The sequence below is a fragment of the Talpa occidentalis genome, unplaced genomic scaffold (assembly GCF_014898055.3).
Source record: "Talpa occidentalis isolate TD23 unplaced genomic scaffold, MPIMG_talOcc4v2.1 talOcc4.2, whole genome shotgun sequence".
Lineage (NCBI taxonomy): Eukaryota > Metazoa > Chordata > Mammalia > Eulipotyphla > Talpidae > Talpa > Talpa occidentalis.
The window spans coordinates 72,407,079-72,431,258 of record NW_023602073.1 but is presented as its reverse complement, the minus strand read 5'-3'; the positions used below and the strand labels follow the sequence as shown (position 1 = coordinate 72,431,258).

Genomic DNA, 24,180 nt, shown 5'->3' with positions numbered 1-24,180 from the left:
CAGAGCTGGCCGGATGCTGCGAGCTGGTGGAGAGCCCAAAATGGGGATCCCCCCCAAAGCCCACCTGTCTGCCTTTTATATCAGGTTGACAGGTGGGCTTTGGGAGGGATTCCCATTTTGGGATGGGATGGGATTTGGAGTTCCCAGTGTCTTTGGCTTTGGCCTGGGGTGGGGGTGGAGTCCACAAAGCCTGTATGGAATTAGCTTTAGGACATCCTTTTCCCCCTAACAATCTCAGCAGTGTATTTCAGTCAGTCTGCCTGTTCTGCTCCCCACTCTGTCTCTGGTGAATCCTCTCACACCCCCCCCACACCTCTAGCCTGTACCCCAGTTCTTGTATGCATAGATGAATAAATCTTTTAAAAAAATGAATGAATGAATGAGTGTGTGAATGAATGAATGAAGGTAGAAAGGAAAGATGGAAAGAAAGAAGAAAAAGAGGGGAGGAAGGAACAACCAAAGGAAGGGAAGGAAAGCAAACAAGCTTTAGGGGCTCTGAGGGCTGGATTTCCTTTCCTCTTCCCATTTCAGATTAGCAGATTTGAAACAAATGGGAATAGCTGAGCTATAAAGTTGGACCATGTAGTAGATGGTCCCCAAAGCCACTATGACCAATTGTTCCTTCTGCTCCTGATTGAGCTGATTGTTCCTTCTCCTCCTCCCGTACTTTGTCAGCACTGTTATTAATAATTCCTTCTAACCCTCGCCTTTCCCCTCTACTTATCCACTCTCTGTACATCTTTCTAGCTTAGCTCCCTCCCTCCCAGAAGTCTTACCAGAGCAGATCTGTAAATCTCCCAACACAGAGCCCTCACCCATATATATTGAATCCCTCCTGTGTACCAAGGACCCTGGGGGTGCATAGGCATCTGCCTTGACAGAGAAAGAGAGCCTCCACTTGTCCTTTGCCTAATCTTGCCTTGAGTGGTGATGTCTTTTCTTGTCTAAAAATTCTTTCTGCAACAAACAAAGTCTCTCTTTGATCATTGGTTTTTAGGCACATTGCTCAGGTAACAAGGTGGTTAAGAGTCGAGATATCATAGTCAGATCTTGGGTTCCAGTCCCACTTCTGGGGCTTATAAGCGGTTGCCTTTGGGCAAGTTTCTTAAGCTTTTGGAGTCTCATTTTTTCTGTACAGTAGGACCTCTGGGAAGATTAAGTGAGATAATGTCTGTAAGTGTTTAGAGCAGTTCCTGGCACACGGGAGGAGGTCAGTAAATAGTAACAGCAGCAATAGTACTAGTTCCTTCCAGAGTTGAAGGTTAAATGAGGTAATTGCAGCTTGGTGTTTAGCAGGGAGACTGGCATTAAGATCTCGTATGTTAGTTAAGATCTCATACTTAGGTTGTCCTTTTCAGGGTTGTTGAGGCTCACACGAGGCAATCATATGAAGGACCTCAACTTTGCCTGGCTTGTCGTAAATGTTCAGTGAAGGGTGGTCAGTTTTATTATTTCTGAAATAGGGGAGGTAGCCCAGCTCTTGATTTTGGTCTTTGAGCCTTTGAGGGAAAGAAGTGGGTCTTGCTTCTTACAGTTTTTTGTATCTCCTGTAGCATTGTGTCTTGCTCAGACTATGCTCTCAATAAATATTCTGTGATTGAAGGATTAATGTTATTTTTTTAACAGTCTGTTCTTCTAGAGACAGTGCTACACAAAGACATGTTGCAGGTGTATGAATGTGTCTTACCTAAGTTTTGAGCACTGGGTGTGCACACACACACACGCACACACACATCTGCTTCTTTCCTTGACACATCTGTTTAGAAAACCCAACCTGGGGCCTCCCTGGTGGCGCACGGGGTTCAGACATAACCTATGAAGCAATTCGCAGTCACTGCAGCATGAGTTTGATCCCCCAACCGGCCAGGGAGCTAACCACATGGCGCAGCAGACCTCTCCTGGCTCGCTCACTGCTCCCCTCAGCAGTGTACTTCAGTCCATCTGCCTGTTCTGCTCCCCACTCTGTCTCTGGTGAATCCTCTCACCCCCACACACCTCTGGCCTCTAGCCTAGCTCTTGTATGCATAAATAAATAAATCTTAAAAAAAAACAAAAAGAAAAGAAAACCCAACCTGGCCCTTGTAGTAAGGTCCAGGAGAAGGCCCCAGAATGAACCCCGTGGCTGCGGTGGTGGTCACAGCAGGCCATAGAACAGGGACCCTGGCCTAGAGCCAGGCACTTATCTGCTTGTCTGTGAGTTCCCCCAGGCACAGTAACACTGATAGACTGATAGGAAGCTGAGGCCTGCTGATGACCCTCCAACTGGCACCATAACAATTGTCTGCCTTCAACCCATCTTCTGGTCAAACCACCATGTGACCTTCTCCCTTTTGAGAAGTCAGTGGAAGTAAAGTCCTCGTGGCCAAGCCATGTAGCACTCATGTCAAAGAATTGATTCAATTGATAGCAGAAGCACTTTGTCATTCTGTTGTGAATATGATGGCAGTGGAGCATGTTAATCTTATCTGTGCCTTTCTCCCCATGGGTCCCCCATATTCCTCTTCAACTTCCTGTTCTCCCCCTCCTCTGAATGACTTAAATTCAGCGTGTATGGGTCGAGCATCTTCTCTAAATCTAGTGTTTGTATCTAGACAAATGTTAGACCTTGGGGAGCCCGGAGGTGGTAGGGTCTCCCTGTGGCATCCCGCTCTTGCCGTTCCAGATCCTGTTTCCTAAGGAAGCACCCCGTGGATTGATGTGTTCCCCCTTCTCTGCATCCCCAACCACTTTTCTTTCCATGGTCTTTCTGCTCCCACCCATCGGTGATTGTTTCCCCCCTGCTCCTTCCTCTGACCTCTCACCACAGCAGTCTACTGTCTCCACCCTCCTACTTTGTGTTCACCAGCTTCTGCCTCCTCCTTTCCTCCATTGACTCAGCAAGGTACCTAGTAGCCTTCTGGTCCCCAAATCTGGTTATGGACTTGATGCGTGCACGCATTCATGCATTCATTCATTCATTCTTTCTTTCATTCCACAAGTACTTACTGAAGTCCCACCATGTCCTGAGCACTGTTCCCTTGCGGCCCTCAGGCCAGTCCTGTGTGACTCGACCTCCCTGGAGGTCTGTCACATCCACTCCTGACAACCCTCCGCCTGGGCCGCTGGGCCCTCCTGGATTTCCTGGGGCCCATGCCTTCTACATCTCCTCCCCTTTCTCCCTTTAGTCCTGATTGCTGTTGTTTTCTGTCTCTTGGCTGGTGAGGCCATGACCCACACTACTCTGTGGATAACTGTCGTACACTTAGACCATCCTGTTTGAACTATACTTGCTTCATGAACAAGACTGGAGCTCCACTCTTGATCACCCCCTCACCTTCATTCATTGTGCCATCGAGTCTTCTAAAAATTCCTCAGCGTTGTTCTGTCCCTGTTGCTGTGGCCTTCATCCTGGCCTGCCGTGTCCCTTCTTGCAGCAACCTCCATCCTGTCTGGTCTCCAGGCTGCCTGGCTTCTCTCACCTTCCCCTGTGCATCCTCTACCTGCAAGCAGAGTGGGCTCTCTGCAGTGGAAATCTCGTTTTGGCCCCTGCTTACAGATCATTAAGTGGTATCGCCTGAAAAAAATCCCATTTTTGTATCTGTCTTAAAGGGCCCTTTATAGGGCCTGGCTCCTGCCAGCCTCCCTGTTCCTCACTACTTTTCCTCATTATATGCAAACCATTCATTTTCCCAGGAGGTCATTTTTCACCTCTCCCATAGTTCATGCAGGCCCCTTCTTGCCTCCTGTTGGCCTGTCCATCCCTTAGGGTGCAGGTCATGCAGCACCTCCCTGGTGGAGTTCTCCACGGAAGGTGCCTCTGTCCCTCCCAGTGACAGGTCCCTCTGGTCTCCTGCCCCCCTCCCATGTGCCTCCTAGTAGTGATGATTCTGTCGTGTTGTAAACAAGCTTTTATAAATTGATTTATCTGATTGGGCTCTGAATTTGAATGGTGTCTTTCTCCCTGGGATGGTTTGGGGTGGGGGTAAGGGAGGACTCCTATGTCCAGGAGTTGATGAGGCAAAGTTGGAAAGGTGAGGGGAGAACGTGTGGCATCCTGGGATGCCAGGATTTGTCTCTGCCCTAGGCTCTGAGGCGTGGAGGACTGTGGACCAGGTCCCGTGACATTTTAGGAAGATGGATCTGCTGTCTTCGCCTTGTCGGGAGATGACACAGCCAACACTTGAGGATCCTGTTTTAATCTGCCCTCTGCAGGTCATGGCTACGTTTCCTGCCTCAGTGTTGCCCCCACAGTGTGGGGACAGGACAGTGATTGAAGAACGAAAGGACAGAACCACTTCCCTTCTCCTGCCAGGCCTTGGCAAGGGAAAGTGTTCCTTCCCACCGTGTGTGTGTGTGTGTGTGTGTGTGTGTGTGTGTGTATGTGTGTGTGTGTGTGTTCTGTGTGCTCCCCTGCTTCAACTTTCACTGTGTGATTGTCTCGCATAAAGATTTTCTGTGCTTTTTGGCCAGAACTTGAGATCACTGGTGTCCCAGGCAGTTCCTGTTCCTTCTTTTATTCTCCTGAAATAGAGTTGTTAAATGGGCCTGGAGTGGGGATAACTGGCACCCTCCTCTTGCTCTGAGGCTTGGATTTATCAGCAAGTGGGGTGTTGCACGTTCACCTTGAAAGAGAGTGCCTGTAACCCCCGTCAACCTCTGAGGACCAGCTGTGAGTTCAGACGTGGGTCCAGCCTTTCTCCCTGACGTTTGCTTTCCTTCCTGGGCTGCTTTTATCCTGTGTGAGGTCACAGTCAGCTTCCTGAGGTGTTGAGAGGCTCTGATGGAGAGTGACTTCCTGGGCTGAGAAAAAGTGCAGCCCAATAACAGTAGATGTTATTGAAAGTAACACTTTCAACTAGTAAAGTGAAAATTTGTAGTGATGTGTGTAGCTCTGTGTGTGTGTGTGTGTGTGTGTGTGAGAGAGAGAGAGAGAGAGAGAAAGAGAGAGAGAGAGAGAGAGAAAGAAAGAAATTAACTAAATATCAGTGTCTGTCCAGACTTTGTTTATTCAGTTTAGGGGTATGGAGTGACTGGTTTGTAGCAATGTATGGGCAGTGTTTACTTTAGGTCATACTTTTGGAGTTGGGTTGTGTTTTCTTGTTCATCTATGGCTCATTTTTCTGGGACATGTGTCTTTCATGTTGTTATTTTCCATCTCTCTCCACTTTGAAAACAATTCAGAATATCCCCTTGTGAATATTATTTGCTAATGAAGAGGGGTATTTGAGTTCTGGATGTTTTTCATTAACCTTCTTGGCCTTGATTGAATTTGCTTGAATCAAGTCATCATTGAGTTCTACTTTCAGGTGTCCTCTGCAGGTGTTCCTTGGGTGGACTTTGTAGACTCATGCCAAATGGACCAGATGCTGGCCCAGAGTGGGGTGATGAGGCATGCCCCATAGCACACGCATTGCTATGACAGAGTGGCAGGATATCTAGGTGATTCTGCATCAAGATGCCCAGAACAGAGCTCCCACCCTGACCTCGACTTTTTGCCATGACCATCCCACTGCATCCATCGCTTCATCTCCTTCATCCCTTAGTGAAGTAGGAGTGTATAGAAGTTGGGACAACAGAGATCATGTATCTAAAATTCCTAAAACCTATTTCTTTGCCTTCCAGTCCTGGTTCACTCAGTTTAAATATGGGCAGAGGTGGAGACCCTGGGTAGGGCCTCTCTTTATATGTCCTGCACAGATACCTAGAAGGTCAGGAAGCTTCCTGGGCCAGTCCATGTATGGCCGCTGGAGAGAACTTCACTTTGCTCCATCCCTGTGAACTTGTAGTTCATTATTCTAGTGGGCTATAGTCATGCTGATGTTTTGAGGGAACTTTCCAGATGGTAGAAAATATTTAAAAATGGCCATTGTAGATCACTGTCTGCTGTCTGTTTCCTTCAGTATGAACAAGCAATACACCTGGGCTTGGCCTGGTCCAGCTACACTGAATAATCCCTTCATTTCCCCAAATGCCAGCAAATGCCAGCAGTATCGTGGGGACAATTCTCCCTGTCATCTACTCTTGATGGTTGCCAATGATTAGTGACTGCCTGTGGCACACACATGTGTGACCATTAGAATTACCCCTCTGTTTGCGCTTCCTGCCTTACGGAGCTAAAGCCTCCTAAATCCTGCAGCTCTTAAGAGCACACTGGATGCTCTGGTGCAGTTGTGATTTTTCTGCTACCAGGACCAAAATGTCACCTGTTCTTATTTCTCCCCATCCTACTCACAACCTAAAATTCTGTACTCCAGAACTCTTTCTCTCTTTTTTGTTTTGATTTTTAATTAAATGTTCCAGATAATATTGCATCTGAACAGGTGACTTTTGATCAAAAGTTAGAATTTTTGTCATGACCAATTTTTTTTTTTTTAATTTCTACAACATAGACTAAGCTCTGCCATGTGGTACAGCAGAAAAACTTTTTAGAACTCTGATATTCTTAAAGATTATTTTGTGTAAGCTCTTCTTTATTTGGTTTTTCACTTCCAGGAGGAATGGTTTATGAGTATGCTATCCAAATAGGGGGAAAGCAATTGGGGAGGGGGCGATTGCGAAGGAGAGTGAAGGATAGAATCAAGTAAAAGTGTTAGAGATACTGATTCAGGCCTCTTTTTGAAGGGAGATGATGAGGGTATGTATATAAACACCTTCAAAGAAGAAATGCATTTCATACAATCGTATATATTTTGTCTAAGGCTATCCATAAGGCACATAATAGAGCAATTCAATCAATGAAAGCACAGATTGTATGAATATGCAGTCTCCTTCAAGTTGTAATTAAGTTGTGGGTATAGAGGAAGTGGGAGGGGCTGTGCCTCAGTCACCTCCTGTTGATATGCTGATGAATTTCCCAAATTAGGGATGTGCAGCCGGCCTTTTCAGTCTTTGGATGTGTCTTTATTTTTTAAAGACCGACTTCAAAGATTTTTAAAACTCTAGAATTTATCCTTTCTGAACCCCTCTTTATCTCAATATAAATTTAGACTTTGGAGTAAGTGAATTAATAAAGCAAGTAATACAATTTTGTTGCCACTACTTCCATTATTTTTTATTTCCATGAATTTCTCATTGTTACTTTTTTATTGTTTTTGTTTTGTTTTTTTTTTTTGAGGTAACATTGGTTTACAACTCTGTATATGATTCAGAGGTACAGGCTCACACCTCTTTAGATGTGTGTTACCACACCTATCATTTTGTTGTGGTTTTTTTAATCTAATGTAAAACTGTGATGATGGCTGTTAATAGTGACTCTATTCAGCATTGTGAACACGGGTTTGTAAGGAATCTGTTGTGTGTGTGTTTGTTTAGCTTTGCTTAATTCTTATATCAAGGCAGTTTTTCAAATAAGAAAACCAGAAGCCCCAGATATTGCTAAAAGCCAGACAGAGAGATACTGTCAGAACTCTGCCCCCAGGTTTTGGGCGCTCAGCCCTCCCAGGCAGCCTCTGGTCATCTAAAACGGAGAAATTCAGAAAGCAAGGGTGAAAAGCATCTTTGTTTCAGCTGTATCTGCCTTTTATTCCGCCACAGCCCCACATCCATGGAGTTCTGCCCTGAGGAATGCGCAGGTGATCCCCGGCTCAGGGCTTCTCAAGAAGCAGGAACCTGGGAGCAAACGTTCCAGGAAAGAAGGGCTGAAAGACTCTTTTATTAGAAAAAGATGCTTCCCCACCAATTGGGCGTGACTTTCAAATGTTTTCCTGTCTGACTGAAATTTTCCTTCCACTGCCTCAGCAGAAAGATGCAAAATCAATTTTGGGAAAGTCTGACTTTCCCAAGTCTAGAGACCGTTTGACTTCCTGAGAGCAGGCTGAAGTGGAGGAGGCTTCATGGGGTTTACCTATGCTTCTAGGAAGAAGGGATGTCAGTCTTGGGAGTTCTGGTTTGGCCACATGCTGCTCTTGTATTCCAGCCCTTGGTGGCCATGGTGGTTTCCTGGGACAGGAGTGGTGTGGGGCAGAGCTGCTTCTGGGAACACAGAGCCTCATCCCCTCTGCTGTCCTCATTGGGGCGTCTGCCAGCCTGACCCCGTCCAAGTGCCAGTGTGTGGCTGTGTCTGCCAAGAGTTAAATAGAATAAACTAAACCAGAGGATTGAGTGCTGCCTGAAAGGAATGCAGGACTGCTTTCATCATGGTTCTTGGCTTTTGTATCTGGTGCCCAGATATCAACTTGCGGTAAAAAGAGTACAGAGTGGGGTGTGCTACACTGGTGGCTTAGCCAGTCTAAAAAGCAAGGCCTTGGGCCTCCCTGGTGGCGCAGGTGTTAAAGACACAGCACTATTAAGCTATCGCCAGTCACTTTAGCATGAGTTCGATCCCCGGCCAGGGAGGTGACCCACATGGTGCAGCAGACCTCTCCTGTCTCGCCCGCTGCTCCCCTCAGCAGTGTATTTTGGTAGATCCCCCTGTTCTGTTCCCTGCTCTGTCTCTGGTGAATCCTCTCATCCCCTCACCTCTGGCTTGCACCCCAGTTCTTGTATGCATAAATAAGTAAATCCTTAAAAAAAAAAAAAAGCAAGGCCTTGCTTCTGCTCTGTTAGAGACACAGGTGGAACCCTGACCTGGCCAGCTCAAGGTAGAGCCATGGCAACACGAGTTATGAATTGGGGACCCCTCAGAAGTTGTCAGTTGGAAATGATAGCCTTTTGGAACTGAGGGTGGGCAGGACAGCCTCAATTGAACCTTATCCCTTCCATGCTTTCCATAAATGGAGATATTATTAGTATCTACCTTGTAGGGTAGCTATGAAAATGACATAAGGTAATTTAAGCACGTAGAACCCTGCCTGGCTCTTAATTAACACTTGATAAGATTAACTCCTATTTGTTGTTCATAGATGAGAAAACAGGTTCAGAGAGGTTAAATGTCTTTCCTGAGGTCACCCAGCTCCTGCACAGCAGAACTGGGATTGCAATCCAAGTTCACTAGGCTGTGCTGGAAGCAGCTTTTTCACCAGCATCTTTGGTCTAATTGCAACCAAGAACTCAGGTTCATGGGCCCCTAATAGATCATGGCATGTGGTTTTGTTATGGCTACACAGCACGTTCAATGTCACTGCCTTTGTGCATGATGCCCTGCTTTAGTTAAAAGTTCAGTGAAGCTACATTTCTCTCTCTCTAACTCACACAGAAGAGACGAGACAAGGGGCCCCTGCTACATAATTTAGTGTCCTCCCTTTCCATTAATGTATGAGCACCTTGTCACTTTTAACCTTTCACCCACTGAGCCTGGCATTTAAAATGCTATTAAACTCAATAATGTTTTCTATAAGCAGCCGTAGAGGGATGGGAAATAATTGGAATGACATTTTTAGTAGGGTCCTGTTTCTCAGCCCCCTGTGTTACGCCAGCCAAACCAGCACTTGTAGAGTGGAGCTTGTTAGTTGTTTTATCTCTGGTCTGAGGCTGGGAGAGGGTATGGACTAAGTTTGGGGTGCCAACGCACTTTTTAAAGTACAGAGGGTGGTTTTTAGGCTGGTGAAATAGGGATGCTTCTTTTGAGTGGCCTTTTTGTTTTTTAATTAACAGACATAGTGCTGCTGAGAGCTGATGCTTCTTTCTCCTTCAGGTGGCTTTGAGAAAGCTTAGAGCCAAATTTTGGCCACCATTGGCCAACAAGCAGGACTTCATTGGGATGCATTTTTGTGGGTCAACTTCCTCCCGTGTTTCTTTTTTGTTTTTGTTTTACATATTTATTTTTTTATTTCTGGTCTCCTCTTGCCTGCATTCTATGTTCCCACCCTATTTTATGTGCCCTACTGTGTGTATCCTAAATTTGCTCCGGGAACGAAATTTTTAAAAATCAAGTTGAATGTTACTTTTTCTGCTTGTCAAACTTTGAGATCTTAGGAGGTCACTTTATTTGTCTGTGCCCCATTTTTAGCTTCTTCATCTGTAAAACAGGGAAACGGACATCTTGCTGAGACATGGCAAAGTGGGAGCAAGCATGACTGCCTGCAGAGAAACGTTAATGTTTTTGGAATGAACTGCTGCTTCTACCCAGGGTGTAGAATGGAAAAATACTGGAATTTAGTATTTTTGCCTTATTCAGAGTGCTAGATCCTAGTCTCTTAAAATCATGTTTAGAAAATACTTGTTGAGCACTCATCTGTGCTTGCTAAATATTACAGAAACTTGCAGTATTAGTTCATCAAATAGGTATTTATGAGATGCCTTCCAGGTGCCTATCAATAGGATGGACCCCAGGGAGGGTGGGGCATATGCCCAGGAGTATACATGTGGGCAGATGGCAGGCTGAGGGCTAGTTAACTGAGTAGCACTGGCTCCCTAACCGAATCGCTGTAGTCGTTTTAACAGGTGTTTGCTGAGTGCAGGCTTGCCACTGTGTTCTGGGTTCTGTTCCAAGTTATGGATTGAGGATGTTCAAGGCAAATAAGACCCCCACTTTCTAAGAATTTATATAGAAAAGAGAGTTTAAAAGCGAGTAAAGATAAACCCCACAAAGTTGTATACCTACAATGGGTGCATTTCATGGTGTGTAAGTAATATCTCAATAAAGGTGTTAACAATGAAAAAATCGTGGCTGTCCTGCAGCTGGCACTCAGGTTTGTCCCAACCCAGTGGCTCCTCATTCCCCAGGGATTGCATATCTGCCAGTATCCTTCCTCGCTTGAATTTAGTTGTAACCCCCAAAATCAGCACACAGCACTTTTGCAGCCACCTGTGGACATGCACGGAATATTGGAAAATTTGAGTCTTCCGTGATCATGTGCCCAGCTGAGGTCGAACAAGATGATGCTCTGCCTCCTCCTCACCTCAGCTCCTGTTGCAGTCTGCTTAGCACCATGCTTTTTGCATGCTTGTTGATGATTGTTCTGTTTAAAATGTCCCTCCAGCATGGTGTGGAAGTCCTACAAGCAGGAGGCTGTGCTGTGCCCTTCTGAGCACAGACTGTTAGATAAGCTTCCTTCAGGCAGGAGCTGTCAGCCATGCGTTCAGTGGTCCTGCTCACATATAATAAATGCAGCATCTCCAAAACATAAACAAGGTTATACATTGATGGGTTGGTGCACAGTTGTACCCAGGGGCATGTAGGAACTCCCAACCTCCCCTGGGAGCAACCATGCCCTAATTCAGTGTTCACAGGGACTTCACAGAACAGGACTGCTGTGCATAACAAGGACTGACTATGCATGCAGGAGAAGCCAAGAATATATTTACAGCCTATGTACCAAATAGCTATCTTCCTTCAAAAAGACCTCCTTTCAGTAGGTAAGCAGGCAGACTCTGCAGTTACATACATGCTCAGCGAGTGCCTGTTTTACTTGGCTGAGCTTTTAGTGTTTAACATTAGGAGTAACCCTATAGGGAGCAGGCATGAAAAGCTCAAGTATGTATAAGGGAGATTTCATTAGATAAGCACGCATTGATAGGTTGGCATAAGTAAACCTAGGTTGACCTATGCCTTTTACATGTGACTGTACTTTGAATACTTTCATGTGCGTCGAATACAGTTGTGCCTCGATGTATGTGTTACTGCGACAGCCACTGATGAACAGAGCTTCATAAGCCAGTCAAATAATATTTAATAAGTTGCAGCTCTTTAAAAGAATTTTTTCATTCCTCTTTCCTTAGTCAAGTTGTATATTATATATGCCATCGAAGTATAATGTTAAAATAAAATAAATCCCACATGGGTAAATGCATAGGAAAACGCTCAGGATTGGCACCAGCCATGCAGAAGGAACCAGAAATGTAGGCTGGGGAAAGGGAGGAAAGCAAAGAAGTGGAGTGACTATTAGGTTCTTACTTTATGTATTTCTCAGTTGTTTCTGTTTCTTAAGCTGTGTCTTTCCTTTTGAAGTTAAAATAAAAAGTTATTTAAAAATGTAAGTTAAATAGATTCTACGAAGGATACACAAGAGGTTGAGACAGACTGGTCAGAGAAGCTTCCTTAGAGAGGATGATGAGGACAGTCTCTGCAAAAGTGGCTCAGACTCAGCTGTACAACAAAATGCCCTGGGGAGCTTCATGATAGGCTGGTGCCCTGCGGGGTCAGGTTTAATTGGCTGGGGGTGACCTGGGCATAGAGAGTTTAAAAGCTGCCCTAGGGATTCTAATGTGCAGCCAGGGTTGAGCACTAGTGCTATACACACTGAATAATAATGTATCTTAGAAGTGTACTCTGGCCAACTTAAGGATGTTCTCTGGGGGTTCATGTGGTTGATGGGGGCTCCAGAGGTAGGCCGTGGGAACCATGGTAGCGAAAGCTGGGTAGGCACAAGATACTGACCCATGCTTCCTCCATTCTCGCCCAAGATTCAGAGCCCAGGAGAGGGTGTCCAATTTGGCTGGTCTGTCCTGAGGAGAGGGTCTCACCCCTCTGTCTTTCTAGGAGGAAGGGGGTCACCGAAGCATCTCCTCACTCACTGCGGGGGAGAGGTGCTTCTCAGGAAGCCCCGGCACTGTTAGTAAGTGGGGTGAATGCTGGGCAGCCGGACTCTCATGGTGGCTCACTCCACTCCATGGCCTGAAAATCTCAGTTTCCTGAACGAAGCAGAACGAGAGTTTGTACCTAGGGCGTGGTATAGTGTTTCGTAAATGTTTCTTCTCCCCTGCCTTTCCCCACCCTTTCTCCCATGTTTTCTAGTTTTCTCTGATCCTCCCTTGCAGAGTCTTCAGTCTGAGCTGACCGGTTAGGTGGTTGGGTCAAGGATGACCATAGCGAGGGGAGTTCAGGCAGAGACCACCAGGGTTGGAGTTCCTGTGGTGGGGCGAACCTCATGATGGAAGTGGGGCTCAGGTGGCTTAGCGGCTGTCTTTGTGGTGACAGAGAGAGGACTGAGGGAGTGGGAACAATTGCAGTTGATGAAGCCTGCAGCACAGGCTCAGCTTTTGATTGTCCTCTTCTCTCGTGAGCAGTTCCTGAGCACTCACTGTAAGCATCTGGGTTAGTTACGTGAGAGAGTATGAAAATACAAGACAGCCCTTCTCAGGAGAGCTTGCCCAGCAGGACAGCAGATGGGCATGTGGACATGATGATGCCGTGGGCATGGTCAGCGCTTCAGCAGGAGAGCCCACAACCTGGGGCCAGTGAGGAAGGGCTTCTCAGCTTGCAGTTGAGTTGGACTATGACGGGAGATTCTGATCAATTGCAAGCGTTTTCTGGGAGGGAATATAGAAGTAGCCTACAGAATGAGAGGGGCCAAAACCCCCCAAAGGAAGGAGTGAGTAGCTTATTTTGGAGAAACAAAGTCCTTCTAATTTAGAGAAATATAGGCAGTTGAACTGGAAAGAGGTCAGAAACACACTGAAAAAGATCTTGAGGACCAAAGTCTTGGTGATCCGGATTTGGGGTGGCCATAGGGAAGACCAGCCTTTTTGCTTGGGGCTTGGTGTTTACCACAGCCCTTTCTCATTCCTAGTCTCATTTGACTTTTCCCCTGTGGGCTTGAGAGGATGCGGCTAAGGCAACAGCATCGCGGATGAGAGGGCTCGTGGGTGCTGTGTATAGAGAGCAAAGGACAGCCCTGCAGAGCCATGGGTCTGTAGATGGGGAGCTGCGCTGTCGATGGCTGGAGTAGCTGAGGACAGTGACCTCTCTGATGTGTCTAGTACCCCAGTGACCTGTCTCCAGGCTGCTTTTGCCACACACAGTATGTGTCCTGCACGCCGATAGTGCAGCCCTCGAACTTGTGTAGAGGAGAAGCAGAAGCTCTGTTGATGACGTTTCTCCAGAGGCCTCTGCTACAGGCCTAGACCTGGGCCTCCCCCTCACCTGGCATCTGCTCATGTTCTAGAAACTGTGGGTGTGGTTCTCAGATCCAGCTATGTGTCAGAAACATCTGGGGAGATTTAAAAAAACACTAACAGATGGGCCAGTGCCACCCAAACCAGCTGGGGGCACTATACAAATGCCTGATTTTACTGGCAGAGAAACTGAGGCTCAAGGTGTAAGATTTTCTGCTCATGGTTACACAGCTGACAAATGGCAGAGGTAGCATTTGAACCGGACAGTCGATTCTTGTGTCCAAGCTTCAAGTCTCCTCACATTTTGTAATTGCTCCCCTGCAAGCTGGATGATCAGAGACTGAGTTGGCTGTTAAAAAGCAGGTGCCAGCCCTCCCCCACTTTTTTTCTTTTTTTCACAGAGCAGCTACAGTTTTACAGGCAGCTTTCAAAATAAGCAAACCAAATGTGGGTGCCTCCTGCCCTACAGTAGAGTAGATGTGAAACCAGCAGCTGGAACTCTGTTTCTGAAGCTCAGGTTCAGAATTTCAGGGCTGCTATCCAGTGTGGAGGTAACCTGCCTGCTATGGAGACCTCAGCGAGGGCCTCAGCTCCTGCAGGCTTGTGTTCTTGTCTTCTGGTAGCTTCTGCTTTCCACAGTGCTGGGTACCTGGGTCAGACTTAATAAGCACTTGAATAAATGGATGATGCTTGAATGGAGATGTGTCCCCCGACATGTGAGCGCTCAGTCTGCCACACAGGTGGTTTCAATCCATCTGTAGTGGCTGTAAGTCTAGAAACCTTCCAGGACCCAGGATTGTTTTGTTTGTTTTTAATGTAGATGTTGGGATGGATATCACTACTGAAAAGTGGGACAAAAACTGTTGTTCATGCTGTATTAGGTAGACCTGCCCGGGGCTGGTAGCAGCTCCACTTGTTTCTTTTGATGTGACTGAGAAGCTAAATTGGAACTTTTTTCCTTTATTTTACAGGTCACCGCCAAGACTGCCTTCTTATTTATTTTACCTCAGTATAATGTTAGCGTGCCTACAGCAGGTAAGGAGAACACTTGTCTGTGTCATCCCTGGCTCTATTAACTGGGAAGGATTGGAACACTTCCTCTTCCTGTGTATATGTATGATCTTTCTAGTTACTTAAACTCAGCATCCAGCATCCTACTACTGTTAAGATATACAGTGTTATGCTGTAAACCATGTCCAGCCCTGCTTCAGGGCTCTGCAACTGGGGGCTTCTCAGGTTGCATCACCCAAACGGCCATTCCTCTGTCTCCATGGCAAAGTGCTGGTGCCTGCTTGTGTTGAGTCTGGGCCTCTGCTCTTCATTTGGCAGAAGAGGGGTGAATTGTCTGGACTTTAGGGTAAGATTCCTTTCTTTGCCTAGCTCCACCAACAGCTAACAGGCTGGAGGCAAATCCTATGGAGGAAATAGTCTCAAATCTTTTCAAGACTCATCTGCTCCTGGCAGTCCCTGTAGCCAGGCTCTGGGGGAAGTCCTACTTTTCGGGCAGCCAACTCAGTTCCCTTAACTGAGACTCAAACTGAGGGACACTGCTGAGAGAGAAGGAAAACTCTGTGAATGGAGGGACGGGCAAGTCAGATGCCTGCTCTTCTCAGCGGCCCTGGTGGACACAGTGGCTTGCCTTGCTGAGCGCCATGCATTCGAATTCAAATTCAGCCTTCTCTATTCCTGTCTCTTGAAAATCTTTGTAACTGAGATGCTACTAAACCCAGCTGTATTTCGGATTTACTGATACACTTTTATTTTTAAATTTTAATACAGTGCACGTAACATAAAATTTGCCATCTTGACCTTTTTTTTTTTTTATTGAATCTTAAACCCAGTTTTCTCACTGTGGAATCATCTTTTTTTTTTAAGATTTATTTGTTTATTTATTTATACAAGCACTGGGTACAGTCAGAAGCATGGGAGGTTGAGAGAATTCACCAGAGACAGAGCGGGGAACAGAACAGGCAGACTGATGAAATACACTGCTGAGGGGAGCAGCGGGCGGCAGGAGAGGTCTGCGCACCATGTGGGACCCTCCTCCGGTGGCCGGGGAGCAGCTGGGGATCGAACCAGTGCTGCAGAGGCTGCGGGCAGCTTCACAACCCAGCGCTCAACTGCTGCGCCACCAGGGAGGCCCCATCTTGACCATTTTAAATGTACGGTGTGTGTGTGTTTTGGGGGCAGTGGCAGTAAATGCATTCCCATTACTGTGCTGCTGTCTCCATCCTTCTTCAGAGTCTTCAGCTTGTAGAACTGAAACCCTTTGCTTCTGAACACTCACTTCCCATCCCCCTCAGCAACCACCATTCCACTCTCTGTCTCTGAGTTTGACGATGCTGGAACCTCATAAGTGGAATCACACAGTATTTGTCTTTTTGCAACTGATTCAAGTTTATTTTTATTTATTTATTTATTTATTTTAATCTTAAATTTTATTTTTATATTCCCCCATACAATTGCAGACGCCCCATTCTGACCCCAATCCTTCCCCTCCCGCCCCCCACCCCCCAAAAAGTGTCTCTGGTTCATAGTTTTTTGTTGATTTTGATTTTCACTTTCTTATATTCATTTTCCTGGTCCCTTATTTAAGTTTTCTAGATTCCTGCTATGAGTGAGACCATCCGGTATTTTTCTTTTTCTTTTTGGCTTATTTCGCTGAGCATGATCCCTTCCAGCGCCATCCATGTTGCAGCAAATTGCATGTGTTTATCTTTTTTGAATGCTGAGTAATATTCCATGGTATATATGTACCACATCTTCTTGATCCAGTCATCTACTTTTGGGCATTTGGGTTGTTTCCAAAGCTTAGCTATTGTAAACAGTGCTGCTATAAACATAGGGGTGCAGGTGCTCTTTGGAATTGATGTTTAGTAGGTCCAGAAATCTCCACACAGCTCTCCATAGTGGTTGGACCAGTTTGCACTCCCACCAACAGTGCAGAAGAGTTCCTTTTTCTCCACATCCTCGCCAACATTTGTTGTTGCTAGTTTTTTTAATATGTGCCATTCTCACTGGTGTGAGATGGTATCTCATGGTAGTTTTGATTTGCATTTCCCTGATTGCAAGTGATGTTGAACATTTTTTCATATGTCTGTTGGCCATTTGCATTTCCTCTTCAGAGAAGTTTCTTTTTAGCTCTTCTGCCCATTTTTTGACTGGATTATTTTCTTTGTTGTTGCTGAGTCTCATCAGCTCTTTGCAGATTTTTGTGATCAGTCCTTTATCATTAGTGTTGGGTGCAAAAATGTTCTCCCAGTTGGTGGGGTTTCTCTTTGTTTTTGTTATTGTCTCTTTTGCTGTGCAGAAGCTCTTTAATTTGATGTAGTCCCAGCTGTTTATCTTTGTCTTCACTATCACTGCTTTGGGTGATGTGTCTGTAAAGATGTCTTTGATGTGCAAATCCCGTAGTGTTTCGCCTATATTTCCTTCTATGTATTTTATGGTTTCAGGTCTTATGTCTAGTTCTTTAATCCATTTTGAGTTGATTTTTGTGTATGGTGTGAGGTAGTGGTCAAGCTTCATTCTTTTGCATGTAGCGACCCAGTTTTCCCAGCACCATTTATTGAACAAACTTTCTTTGCTCCAATGCATAGTCTTTGCTCCTTTGTCAAAGATTAGTTGACCATAAATCTGTGGGTTTATTTCTGGATTTTCTATTCGATTCCATTGGTCTGTATGTCTGTTCTTGTTCCAATACCATGCAGTTTTGATGATTATGGCTTTGTAGTATAGTTTGAAGTCTGGGAGTGTGATGCCTCCATTTCCTTCTTTTTTTTTCAGTAGAGCTTTGGCTATTCGGGGTTTTTGGTGATTCCATATGAATTTCATCAATAATTGTTCTATTTCTTTGAAGAATGCCATTGAGATTTTGATTGGAATAGCATTGAATCTGTATATTGCTTTTGGTAGGATGGCCATTTTAATAATGTTTATTCTTCCAATCCATGAGCAGGGGATGTCTTTCCATTTCTTTGTGTCTTCTTCTATTTCTTTTAACAGTGTTTTATAGTTTTCTTTGTATAGGTCCTTTACCTCTTTTGTTAGATTTATTCCCAAATATTTGATTTTTTTTGTTTCAATAATAAAAGGGGTGGTTTTTTTGATTTCTTCTTCTTCAGATTTATTGTTTGTGTATAGGAAGGCTACTGACTTTTGCGTGTTGATTTTGTATCCTGCCACTTTACTGAACTGACTGATGAGTTGAATTAGTTTTTCTGTGGAGATTTTGGGGTTCTCTATGTATATTATCATATCATCTGCAAATAGTGATAGTTTGACTTCTTCTTTTCCTATTTGGATTCCTTGGATGTCTTTCTCTTGTCTTACTGCTCTGGCTAGGACTTCCAGTATTATATTGAAAAGCAGTGGTGAGAGTGGACATCCTTGTCTTGTTCCAGATCTTAATGGAATTGCTTTCAGCTTTTCACCATTGAGAATTATACTGGCTGTTGGCTTCTCATAGATGGCCTTTATGATGTTGAGGTATGTTCCTTGTATCCCAAGAATTTCAAGGGCTTTTATCATGAATGGGTGTTGCACTTTGTCGAAAGCTTTCTCAGCATCTATTGATATTATCATATGGTTTTTATATTTCTTTTTGTTGATGTGTTGGATAACGTTGATTGATTTTCGGATGTTAAACCATCCTTGTGCCCCTGGAATGAATCCAACTTGATTCAAGTTTATTTTTAAGTAAATATTTTTCAAAATGTTTAATTGGCGTATGACAATCAGAGGAAATTTATAAAAATCAGAGGAAATTTATAAAAGACCGGTAAATATAAGGAGATAATAATCGCACATCATCTTACCACCCAGCAAGAGCTACCGCTAACATTTTGGAGTATTCTTAACCCACTGTTTTTGCTTTTAGTGTGTGATGAACCTTTTTTCCATGCCATTAATTACTCCATTCAAAGACATTTTGAAAAGCTGCAGGGTATGTTTGAGTAGGGATGGTCACAATTTACTTATTCAATACCTTATTTATCTTCCCAGTTTTTATTGTGCTACAGTAAACATTTTTGTAACTAAATTTTTAGATGAATTCATGGTTCTTTTCTTAGAATAAATTCCTATTACTGGAGTTTCTGAGTCAAGTAGTATATACACTTAAAAGACTGTATATGTGTATTGCCTAAATACTCCCTTGTCATCTAATTTCTGTGACCCATAGATCTTAAATTTAAAAAAAATATGAAATGTATACACTTCTCTTAAATGTCAGAATGCCAATTATTAATTTATAAAGTGACGTCTAGCTGTCAGTTGTTATGCTGGTATTTCCATTACATTTCTCCCTAAGGCCTATTGATGTAGGATGCCAGATCATTACCCAGCTTTGCTTTATTAATTTCAGTGAGTAGTGGTGTCCTGGATACCACAATAGTTGATGAGCATGAAGCCAGGTGTATCTTCATTGTAGGATGAACTTGTAAAATGAGACCATCATCAGAAGGTTGATTCAGCCCACAAGTGAGATCTTAAAAGCTTCCATCTCAGAGTCAGTGGGAGAAGCGACTTCATGCAACATGGCTGACTTGGAATCTCTAGTGTCAGAGCTCCCTCCCCACTGTGCTCTGGAGGCTCACACAGTTCATCATATCGTGCCTTTATTTGTTTGTTTTGAATAATTAATTTATCAATCAATTCAGACAAATATTTGTGCACCCGCTGTGCTGAAGTGTAATTTCTAAAACACATCTGAGCTTACCACATGGCAAGCGAATAGTAACACATGGAGCTTACCATTATGGAGGTGGGATAGAGAATAAGCAAGTACACAATAAATAATTATAGTGGTGGAAAGAGAAGGAAAAGGACAAGACTGTGCTATGAGGAAATTTTTTTTAAAGATTTATTTATTCATGCATACAAGAACTGGGGTACAGGCCAGACGTGCTGGAGGGTGAGAGGATTCATCAGAGACAGAGTGGGGAACAGAACAGGCAGGCTGACTGAAATACACTGCTGAGGGGAGCAGTGGGTGAGACAGGAGAGGTCTGCTGTTCCATGTGGGTATCTCCCTGGCTGGCCGGGATCAAACCTGCACTGCAGAGGTGCAGACAGCTTCACAGTGCTGCGCTCAACTTCCTGTGCCACCAGTGAGGCCCCGATAAGGAAATTTAAATGAGGTTGACAGATGTTGGAGAAGCTGATGTTTGAACCCAGCTGGTGTGGGAAGTTGTGTGGGGTGATAGGGAGGGGTTGTGGGCAGAAGAAAGAACAATCTAGGTAGGCACAGGGGAAGATCTCAAGTGAAAACCAAACAATTTGGCATCTTCTAGTAACTGAACGCTGGCCATTGTGAATGGGGCCAGCTAGGATTGGCATTTTTCTAGGGTGGAGCTATTGAGCTCTTCCCCTCCAGGCCAGAACAAGGCCTGTGTAAAGGTGAAGTTACATTATATTCCATACTGAATCAAGAGGTTGGAGTTACTTTAGAAAGAGAGGATAAAGTATTGTTAAGTCGCCTATCTTGTCTTTAAATTTTGCCATTTGGGACTATTCAAAATATGACTAGCAAATAAGTAATCAAGAGAGACAATGAAATGAGAATAGCCGGCTTAATTTTGTTTTGAGGGCCTTAATCACCAACCTCATAAGGGTAAGGTTTGGTTTGTGAGCACCGAGGAAAGCAAACCTCTCATGGGAAAAAACAGTTCACAATAATGGGTCTGTTGAGGTTGAGATTTTTAAAATAAAACCCTTCCCCAAATTTCTTTTAAGGCTGGAGGTGCTTGAGAATGTGTCCTCTTTGTAAAACCTGATTGCCAAGCTTTCTTCTTTATTTTTTTAATTTTTATTTATTTATTTATTTTTAAATTTTTTGCAAGTTTATTTATTTATTTATTTACACAAGCACTGGGTACAGTCAGAAGCGCGGGAGGGTGAAAGAATTCACCAGAGCGGGGAGCAGAGCAGGCAGACTGACGAAGTACACTGCTGAGGGGAGCAGCGGGGGGCAGGAGAGGTCTGCGCGCCATGTGGGACCCTCCTCCGGTGGCCGGGGAGCAGCCGGGGATCGAACCGGCGCTGCAGAGGCTTTGGGCAGCTTCACAACCCAGCGCTCAACCGCTGCGCCACCGGGGAGGCCCAAGCCTTCTTTAAATAGCATGTAACTTCCTCAACTCGGTTTCTAAAATTTAAATTTTACTAGAGCAGTTTGCTGTTCATACAAGTGGCCTACCATTTGTAAAACCCTGTGTCTTCCCTCAGCAGAGGTCTTCAAGTCCTGTGGAGAGTAACTAGTGGTAATATTGGTGAGTGCCCTACTTGCTTTGTTTTGCTCCCTCTCCTTCTCTAATCTCTCCTTCCCAGTTCCTAATATTTGTTTATAGGGTTGTGGCAATAAAAGTACCACAATCTGAGCGACTTAAACAACAGAGGTTTATTTTCTCACCGTTCTGGAGGTGAGAAGTCCAGGATGAAGGTGTCTGCGGGCCTGTCCCCTTTTGTCCCCCTCTGCCGGCTGTAGGGAGGGCCCTTGTAAGGCCTCTACACTGCTGCTGCCTTGGCTGGTGGCAGGGGATCACTAGTCTTCACACGGCATTCACTCAGTGTGCCTGTCAATCTCCCGATCTAAACCTCTCCTGTTTATAAGGACATCAATCCTATTGGATTAGCGGCCCATTCTACTCTATTATGGCCTCTTCATCTTGCATCTGCAAAGACCCTGTTTCCAAATAAGGTCACGTTCTGAGGTCTGGGGATTAGAACTTCAACATGTGGATTTTGCGGAGACATAGTTTAACTCATAATGCCCGCTATAAATGTTTGCTTTTGTCACATTATGAAGAGCTAGTTAAGAAAATGAAGCTCCATCAGAGAGATGAACTGGAAGAGGGGTTGTGCATCCTAGTGGAGGCCTGCCACGCTGGCATCCTTGTGGTTTTAAGGTCAGCAGTGATTAAGCAGGAAATGTTCCCTGGTAGCAAATCCCTACTCTCTGTGTTCCTGCTTACTACCCTGTTAGGGTTGTCCAACGTGGCAAATAAAAATCCAGGACCACCAATTAAATTTGAAAGCTTTAGGGCCTCCCTGGTGGCACAAGGGGTTAAAATGCAACCTGTGAAGCTGTCCTCAGCCTCTGCAGTGCAAGTTCGATCCCCAGCCGGCCAGGGAGCTACCCACACGGTGCAGCAGACCTCTCCTGACTCACCCCCTGCTCTCCTCAGAAGTGTATTTCAGTAGATCTGCCTGTTCTGCTCCCCACTCTGTGTCTGGTGAATCCTCTTACCCCCCTCCCAAACCTCTGGTCTGTGCCCTGGCTCTTGTATGCATAAATAAATAAATCTTTTTAAAAAAATTTTGAAAACTTTATAAGGCTAAACAGCTTTATAAAGTACGAGTATATTCCAAAGTATGCTTGAGATATAATTGTACTAGGAGGTTATTTCTTGTGTCTCTGAAATGCAAGTTTAACTGCCTATCCTATATTTTATCTGGCAACCATACACCCTGCCCAGTTCTGGCAATGAGTAAAATGTTAGGTTTCTGATCTTACCACTAGACACTGTGAGTCTTCTTTCTGTTTAAAATACCATAAAGCATCTGGTATTATGGCCAGAAATATAAAGACACTGAAAGGTCAGAAAAGAATAGAGGTTTGATTCTTTCCACAGACTGAAGGCCTGTGGCTTCCTTTCTGATCTGTAACAAGTGACCCCTAAATGGGCTAAGCATTTCAAGGTTGTTTTGAGTGCTGCCACTAATTTGCGGAATTGTCCTGAGCAAACCACTTAACCCTCATCTGCAAAATTGAGAGTGATGGTTCCTCCTGAAGACAGGAACACCTGAGAGTCATCGTAAGTGCTGGCCACTCAAATTGTCCCCATTGGCACCACTTGGGAACTCATTAGAAGCATGGCTTCTCAGGCCCGCAGCAGACCTACTGCATTAGAACCTGCTTTTTAACAAGATTCTCAGGTGATTCCTGGGTCCATTAAAGACCAGAGGCCCTGCTCTAAGCGCCCTGTGTGAAAAGCCCCAGGTAGGCTTTCAGGTGACCTTGAGTTTCTAATCTCAAAGGAAAGATGGGGAAACCCACTAAGTCCAGTAACTCTTTTCTGTTCTCTACCCATTTTGTTTTTTTTCTGTAACTCTTTGGTCTGAGGGGTGGAAGAAAGTGGGGAATAGCATTATAGCATTGAGTGGATTTGGTTGCCAGCTGGGCTGCAGCTCCCTGGGAAGTCACAAACACACTTGTAAGGCAGAGTGGGAAGGGTGGGAGTTGTAGTAGTGTTGACATTGATACCTCAAGGATCACATATTAAGAAAAAAAAAACTAAGATGAAAGCTTTTTGGAAAAAAATTTGGGTAGAAACAAGAATGTCAACAAGGCCATTGTTGAATTAGAGACAAAAATTATTTCAGGGGCCTCCCCAGTGGTGCAGCGGTTGAACGCTGGGTTGCGAGGCTGCCTGCAGCCTCTGCAGTACCGGTTCGATCCCCGGCTGCTTCCCGGCCACCAGAGGAGAGTCCCACATGGTGCGCAGACCTCTCCTGCCGCCCGCTGCTCCCTCAGCAGTGTACTTCATCAGTCTGCCTGTTCTGCTCCCCGCTCTGGCTCTGGTGAATTCTCTCACCCTCCTGCGCTTCTGACTGTACCTTGTAGAAGTAAATAAATAAATCTTAAAAAAAATTTATTTCAGTAAGAACAATTGCATACAACAAAAAATTATACTCATTAGGAGAAAAGATTTGATCAGGAGAGATGAGAATATGAAGAGGTAAAAATGTGGGGTGGGGGATCCCCCCATGTATCCAAGGATCCATGGGGAGAAGGGGAAGAACAGAATAAGGTGCTCCAGGAGAACAGACCAGGAGACAGGGCTGCGGGACTGCAGGGCTCAGATGCCAGACCAGGCTTTGTGGCAGCTTTGATCCCGAGTCCCCTGTCGCTGCACCCCTAGAATGAGAAGACCTGCAGATGTGGGACCTCTTCAAGAGAAGGGTTTGTTTTGCAGAAACCAAAGATGAGCAGGCTTCATCCCCTGGCTCTGTTGGCCCCAGTTGGCTTTAGCGCCTCCAGCTGCTGGGTGGCATTTTGCAGCCAGAGATGCGGTGGCTGGAAACCTCCCACACCATAGCCTGGCCATTGTCTCACAGTCCCCTCTAGGATGAGACACAGTGCCTCGTAAAAACAACTGCGGACAGATGGTTTTAAAGCCTCATTCAGCCAAAGGCCTTTGTCCAGAGCTCAGAGTGTGTTTTTGTTTCCAGTCCTGGCTGGCAGGAATTGCTCTTCATCTCCTGCTTCTATCATGTACTTGAAAGACTGGCATCACATATCACACTGAGCCCCCTCTTTGTAAGATGAGCTTGTGGGGGACAAAAAAGGGAAGAGACAGGTGGGCAACAGTGGCTCTGGAGTTGGAAACCTTACTTGATTACTGACAAAGGCTACCCAGCCTGGGCTTATGGCCTTCCCGCTAGAGGACAGTGAGACTCATCTAGCCTGGGCCAATCCTTTAAATGTGA

General features: G+C 45.0%; 1 protein-coding gene across 3 annotated transcripts in view; it reads left to right on the top strand.

Moving 5' to 3' along the window:
• The window catches only part of TRAM2 (translocation associated membrane protein 2), a 92,926-nt gene that overhangs the window by 41,619 nt on the left and 27,127 nt on the right, over nucleotides 1–24,180 (top strand). For all 3 annotated transcript variants that reach the window (XM_054698864.1, XM_037519863.2, XM_054698863.1), the window contains one exon: nucleotides 14,664–14,727. Coding sequence is in view for 1 of the 3 variants with exons in the window: in XM_037519863.2 (XP_037375760.1) it covers nucleotides 14,664–14,727 (64 nt within the window). In the remaining 2 variants the exon portion in view is untranslated. The remainder of the gene's footprint in view (nucleotides 1–14,663; nucleotides 14,728–24,180) is intronic.